The sequence below is a fragment of the Anguilla rostrata genome, chromosome 14 (genome assembly GCF_018555375.3).
Source record: "Anguilla rostrata isolate EN2019 chromosome 14, ASM1855537v3, whole genome shotgun sequence".
NCBI classification, from domain to species: Eukaryota; Metazoa; Chordata; class Actinopteri; order Anguilliformes; family Anguillidae; genus Anguilla; species Anguilla rostrata.
The window spans coordinates 7,969,404-7,976,380 of record NC_057946.1 but is presented as its reverse complement, the minus strand read 5'-3'; the positions used below and the strand labels follow the sequence as shown (position 1 = coordinate 7,976,380).

The following is a 6,977-nucleotide window of genomic DNA, read 5'->3' as shown; positions in this document are numbered from 1 at the left end:
TCTAATCAACAAAATGTATGCTATAATTTATATTTATCTAAAACTTGGCCTGTGTTCCTTATAACCGACCAAGGGCGATATGCAGCGCAGTAACCAATTGCAACACAGACAAAGAAATAGCTGCCTGCAATTTTTGATAGGGCTATAGGCTATTGTTCTATTCAAAAACTGAAAATAATTGAAGACAATTGTTGATTGCTTTTAATTAAATATAAGCGCAAAGTAAAGACAAATCAATTCGTAATATGACATATTGAAAATGATTTTATTTATCCATTTACATTAAATTGATATAAACCTGTCGAGGAAAGAAAATTGTATGTTCAGTAGAAGATCAAACATTTAAGAAATCCAGTTTCAATAATAAGCACAGACAATAAGTTAGAACATATCACAAATTGACCAGAAGGTAACAAGAATGCTTTATCTACACAAAACATCCTATATAACAGGTTATTTAAAGTTTATTTTCTTGTCTTATAAATAGTATTTCCCCGGTTTTTAAACTTGGCCAGCACATGCAGACAAAGCTGATTCTTAAAGTTTATGGATTCTTATAAGTTTATTCTTTTTTTCATCTTGTCCTAAAGTGTGCCACGCTTAAAGTCGCATTCCTCTCCCAGCTGCACAAACATCCAGGGTTAGAAACACACACGTGCACTGCGCATGCGTTGAGCCCGTTTGTGCATGCAGTGCATGTGGCATTTAACAATCGCTTTCTCAAATTATGAATGTTTTGACAGAACGGAGTAAATATTCCCCGAAGAAACTATGATAAACTCATAGCATTTTACCAAAACAGCTGCTGAAATCTGTAGTTATCTGTTAATAACTGCGGGTATAAAAACCCCAATGAGACAATTTTTGACAAACACGGGAACAAATAAATATATGTCTAAATAAATAAATAAATAAATGAGTAAATAAATAAATACATTTCTGTTTCAGTTGTTGTTGAGTCAAATAAATAAAAAAGCATCCGAGGCTAAGAAGTCCGTCTTGTACCCCTCTCACGGACAAATGTGATTTGAATATTTGTTGAATAGCCTAAATACACAACCAGTCTCTGTTTCCTGCTTTTACTAGAAGAACTTCCCATCCTGAGACTTCCTGGTGTGTTACTGGGATGATGGGATCAAAGTAAACATATAGTAACTATAACAGAGGAATATACGGGATTTTCACTTAGACCCATTAGGTGAAACTCATGGAGACTGTGTGCTCCAGTGCTTTACGGCGCAGTGAGGCGATGCTGGTCCCTCTCCAGACGTCACTGTCCGGAGAACTACAGAGCTGGGGCGAACCGGTCACGTTTGTTGGACCAGAGAGGGAGGCGGGCACCATACCAGGAAATGTGGGCTGATAGAGGTGTGACTGGAGCCCAGAGCCGTTAGAGGACATGTTGGAAAGGCTCATCGAGTTGGGAGGGGGACCGGCTCCGAGGCTGCACTGGGAGAGGGACTGGGCCATAGCCTGCTGCCGGCCCAAAGCGGGCGGGAGTTGCAGCTGCGAGACGCCGGGCATCCCTGCTGCGGCCCAGCGAGTATCGTTGGCATGAAAAGAGCAGAGGCTGTCGCCCATGGCTGCTGCAGCAGCAGCTGCAGAAGGGAACTGTGGCAGGCCGTGATGTGTCGGCAGGAGCGTACCCGGGGCTCGGAAGACGTTGGTAGTCTTCTTGCGCTTCTTCCATTTGGCACGTCTGTTCTGAAACCAGACCTGTCGGGGGAAACGGATGGGCATGACTGGGTGGAAAAATATAGATTTCTTCATTTGTATTTATAAATAGCCCTACAATCACATCATTTACAAGTAAGGAATCTAAACCAATCCCATACGCAAAATTATGTGTAATAATACTGAAAACACAAGGTGTCACAAGCTCTACCTGTTTTGTTTTAATGCATACGTGATAATACAGGAACGTTACAGTATGGAGAGGAAAGACGATCGACCGAGTTCTTCACTTAGCCTACTCATGGTTTATAACCCAGCAGACGAATATGTCGGCAGAAATAATTTATAAATAAATGTTTAATGAATATTATTATTCCCATTCATAAAGTTTGTTGACAGTTGGGTCATTTTTTTTTGTTATAGCAGTCTAACATTGTTTCAACATTTGAGTGTTAGTTGAGCATGACAATCGTTTAATCGTTTAAAGATTTATATGAACTCATAAAAACGTTTTTTTATTTGGCCTACACAGTAAAATTTCCAGTGTGAATTCAACACTAATAACATTTAGTCCCAATGGGGACCAAATATTACCTGCCAGAGTTGAATTAACATTGTTAATGTTGAATTAACACTGTACATTTTACTGTGTACATTATATCAGGGAACTGTTTGTATTATAACGAAACAAATATTATTATTATTATTATTATTATTATTATTACCATCATCATCATCATCATCATTATCATCATCATCATCATCATCATCGTCATAATGGTAAACTAAAAGAATACCATATATTTACAAGGAAGCTAGCACCTTTTCCGAGGCGATTTCATTATTATTATTATTATTATTATTATTATTATTATTATTATTATTATAGCCTATTATTATTATCGCTGTTTGGCCAATAAAAAAAAAAGATTTTTAAACCTGAATGAAGTGGCCTGTAGCCTATTAGGATAGAAAGCTCTTCGTGTAATATTGGTACAAATGGCATACATTTGTTAAAATAGCACAAATATTTTGTCTGCAGAAAACCATATAGCCTACTCTTACAGTTACATTGTGCTTATGTGAGCGCGCGTCACATTTTGGGTCTTGTTCAGGAAATGATACTGAGTGTTTATGCCGGGGTCCTTGAGGTTTATAAAGATCTCGTTGGAAGTCAGCCGATGATTAATGTGAAAATTTGGTGGAGACGCTAGGGCGCTGTATTAAACCTCAAATCTCTGTTTCATCCCGAGCAGCCAGCCGTGAAATTCCGACCAAATTCATTACACTTGAAAGGAAAGAAAATGCTATTTCTCATATCCATCTAAAAAGAATATACACGCAATGTGTTCTATATTAAGACATGAAAATTGACAGACCATTTAAAAAGAAAACACGGTGCAGTACATCGAATCTAACTGCATAATTGTATTTTCTAGAATAAAATATTAGTTATCAAAGGCCACTATGCGCCGTTATTTCGTTAATCTCGTTTTTATGTAAATAAAATATTGAAACTGAATTAATCTACCCTATACGCTAATGATTATGCTTATTATATTGCATATAATCTCTTCATTTGCATGATTTTCACATTGCTGGTTAATAAGCCATACCTGTTATAAATAATTTTGAAACTGGTTGATAATAATGGGATTGGTTTTATTACACTATTTTGAAAAATGCTATACATACATAATGAACTAGAATGCATCAAATAAAATTAAAAGTCGTGGAAGAGGTATGGAATGCTTATTGTCTGCCAAAAGAATTACCATATAGGCACTCATTTGCAAGCTTAAAATGCAACACATCGCTAATCGGATATGTGAACCATTATATTTGAAAATGTGATGAAACCGGCTTTGTGCACTAATGAATAAGTTGCCGATAAATACGTTGTCAGGGATAAAGAGCTCAAATCGTTTTAAAATGACATTTACTAATATGTCGGAAAAAACTACAATTAATTTATTAATTGTATTATACATTTATTGGAAAATGATCTCGATTGTTAGAAAATCGTATCGTTTTTCAGCTATAGATAAACCTATTTTAACGTACGTTTTTGTTTCCTTTCGCACTCTTAATTTTTCATAAAATAGAAAGTCTAATTAAAATCATTGAACAGGTGCAAGTGAAATAACAGACAAGCATCGTCGTCTTCACAACAAATCTCTTAAATCGCATAGTTTGTATAAGTATCAATACAACCAAAATAATAATAATAATAATAATAATAATAATAATAATAATAATAATAATACACGTTGGTTAAATAAGTCTTATGATTACTATATTCTAAATATTTATTTGGAATTCTGAATATTGACGTATTTATGCTGTATGTTCACATTTGAAAATTAGGAGTTGTTTGCGTTCTTAGTTTAGCATATTATTGCATCTTCTGCAAATTGTATTATGATTGATGTTTTATAATGAAATTATAAAATGTTTTGAAATTTTAGAAATAAAATGTGTATTTATTTACTGCTGCCTAAAGATGCTAAACCCGCAAAAGCATCCAGGACCATGGACAGCACACGCTATTATTTTTAACCTGCCCGAGTTCACCATCGTGTTGGGTTGTTTCAGCTGTGATTTGTAGTGTATCATCTCGTCGAACTAGCATAGAAAGAGGATCAACTAACTATTTTGAAATTTTATTGCATATTTTCTGTACCGTGATAATAGGTACTGGAGTTTGGGTGTACATTCTAAAACCTTAAACAATATTTAAATGCTTTCTTCTGTGCCTGGCCTACACTTTCCAGATGGTTTATTTAACGTCATGTGAGTGCAATGTGAACACAGTTTACTTGAATATGTGTGGGAAGAATCCAACAAATAGTTCCTAATTCTGGTCTAACACTTGGTTAGAATTATGTCAATGAAATGTAATATCAGAGACAATCTAGTTCCTTTTCAAGATATTCGTAATTTTCTTTATCATTTATAATACATAGGCAACTTGTTCACTATACGCAATGTAAGACATTGCATATATATAACACACACACACGCACACACACACGCACACATACACACACACACATATAGCATAGCATATATATATATATATATATATATATATATATATATATATATATGCTAGTCCTATTATTATTCTTATATAGCTGACGATTATATATTTTTTTACAACATTTGGTTCGAACCCAGACACACCACAGTTCACACTTCTATTTTTTCTGTGTTTTAGTTTGTGTTTGTTTTATTCGTGTTTGTGTTTGTCTTTGATAGTTTTATATAAAGCTTACCTGCACACGCGATTCTGTAAGACCGATCCTCAGTGCCAGTTCTTCCCTCATGAAGATATCTGGGTAATGGGTTTTAGCAAAGCTTCTCTCCAGTTCATTTAACTGGGCCGGAGTAAAACGGGTCCGGTGTCGCTTTTGTTTCTGGGCTTGTTGTCCACCTGGCTGGTTAGGATTCTGCTGCTTTTCTTGGTCTTTGGTGTTGACCTGCACCCCGGGAGGATTGGATCCAGCATTGTTGATGTCGTCTCCGGGTAGAAGTGTGGCCCCTTCAACAGCGTCGGAAACCGGGGCTAGATCACCAGAATGCACCGGATCAGATCCACCGCCCCCTAGTCTACACTTCAGTGCCTCCCTGTGTCCTAGAAGCTCCGCCGCTGCATCCTTCATCCCTGCAAGATAAAGTCATATGAGGTAAATTGGTTTCCTGAAGTTAAACATAAATAAAATATGTCAGGTAGACTCCACATATCCTGTATCAAAAAAGAAAACCGTTAAATCGTATTCAGTAATTCCACATTGATAAATCACAAATACAGGATACATTGTTTTTTCTCCTGTAAAAGCATGCACTAGTATTACAAAAATCAACTTGGTTACACTGTAGATTAGTCTGTAAAAGGTAACACATTCTAAATATTTTCTTAATAAATGCAGAAGCTAATATCTTCTTTAAACATGCTTAATTCCATCTGATCACATCAATATATTTGAAAACGGCTAAATCAAATTACGGTGTAATATAAGTAATTGCTATTCGGAAGAATTAGTTCACTTAGATCATATTAAGATAAAATATGAAACAAATTGTCAATTTCTATGCTTGATTTTGTTAGATTAGAAGTTCCTCCAGCTTACAGTAGAGTTGAAGACCGGAGTTTGGTGATGATAACTCACCGAGGCGAGCATCCAGGAGGTCGGCGTGCGATAGCATTGCGCACCGCTCCAGGACGAAAATGCTTTCCAAAAAAATTTCTACGACTTTAAACTATTTAAAAAATATATATAGCCTAAATGAAAGAAAATTCGGTTTGTGGTTAAAAAGGAGGTCCCTTGCATTATAATGTCCTTTAGAGGGATGGGGAGGCGCTTAATACTTGAATGAACCCATGAGCTTCTGCAAATAGGAGCCAATCAGAATTGAAGCCTGAAAATGTCACAGCCGCAATCCTCCATAGCCAGCCACTCACACTCACAATCACGCTACATTCACTTGTCTATTTCTCCTCATTTTCAAATCTGATTTATTAGCTTTCAACCTCAAATTATACCCTTTTAAATGACCTGATCTAATTTCTATAATGACAACAAACCACACTTAATAAACTCGGTAATCCTGAGATGTTCAAATGGTACATGGTTTAAAGTTGTTGTTCTTAAGTGGGTCTGTTTGCACCACGGACCTGATTTGCTCGATTTATTAAGTAACGTCAGTATAAACATCCTAGCATCATCATAGTGCCTGGTTAGAATAGCCACGGAATACTGGTATGTAAAATAAAAGAGGAAAGTCTTAAACAGCACACCAGCTAATATTAGCAGTGGTAGGATCGCCTACTTTCTGTTTTCATTTGATATAGCCAGGAAGCACAGGATTTTGCCATAGACACATGGTATTTCAGCACTTTTAAATATTTGAAATTTTGTCTCCACGTGTTTTTCTAATTTCCCCACGAATATTTCAGTACTTTGATGCAACATTTTTAAAGTGCTGCCTTCCAGAAACGAAGTGAACCATCTCTAATGTTCTGATTTCTCGGAGCCAGCCAACAACAAAGTTTAGATTAGTAATATATTTCTAACCAGAGTAATTTTCAAGATCATTAGGCATTTATGTAATTAGTGCCAAATCTATAAGCCTTTATTACGATTATTGGAGTAAAATCAGTATAAATTTGTACTGATTTATTACTGTTTAGACTTGACTGTCAAGCGAGTAGGGACTTATTGTAAATGATATCTGAGGAAATTAAGTGCACAATTCAGTGGAAACTGCCGTATGGCACCGCCGGACGTGTATTTTCTCTT

General features: G+C 35.9%; 1 protein-coding gene across 2 annotated transcripts; it reads right to left on the bottom strand.

Annotated features, from left to right (window-relative positions):
* Positions 1-253: 253 nt before the first annotated feature.
* otpa (orthopedia homeobox a) lies at positions 254-5,990 on the bottom strand. 2 transcript variants are annotated; one of them, XM_064308999.1, is made up of 3 exons: positions 5,808-5,990; positions 4,953-5,341; positions 254-1,716 (listed from the first exon to the last, which is right to left on the bottom strand). In XM_064308999.1, exons 1-3 carry the CDS (start codon positions 5,881-5,883, stop codon positions 1,195-1,197), a joined length of 987 nt encoding a protein of 328 aa, XP_064165069.1. In that variant the 5' UTR covers positions 5,884-5,990; the 3' UTR covers positions 254-1,194. The 2 variants fall into 2 exon arrangements, with proteins under 2 accessions (XP_064165069.1, XP_064165070.1); XM_064309000.1 differs by having other exon boundaries at positions 5,847-5,990.
* Positions 5,991-6,977: the final 987 nt, after the last annotated feature.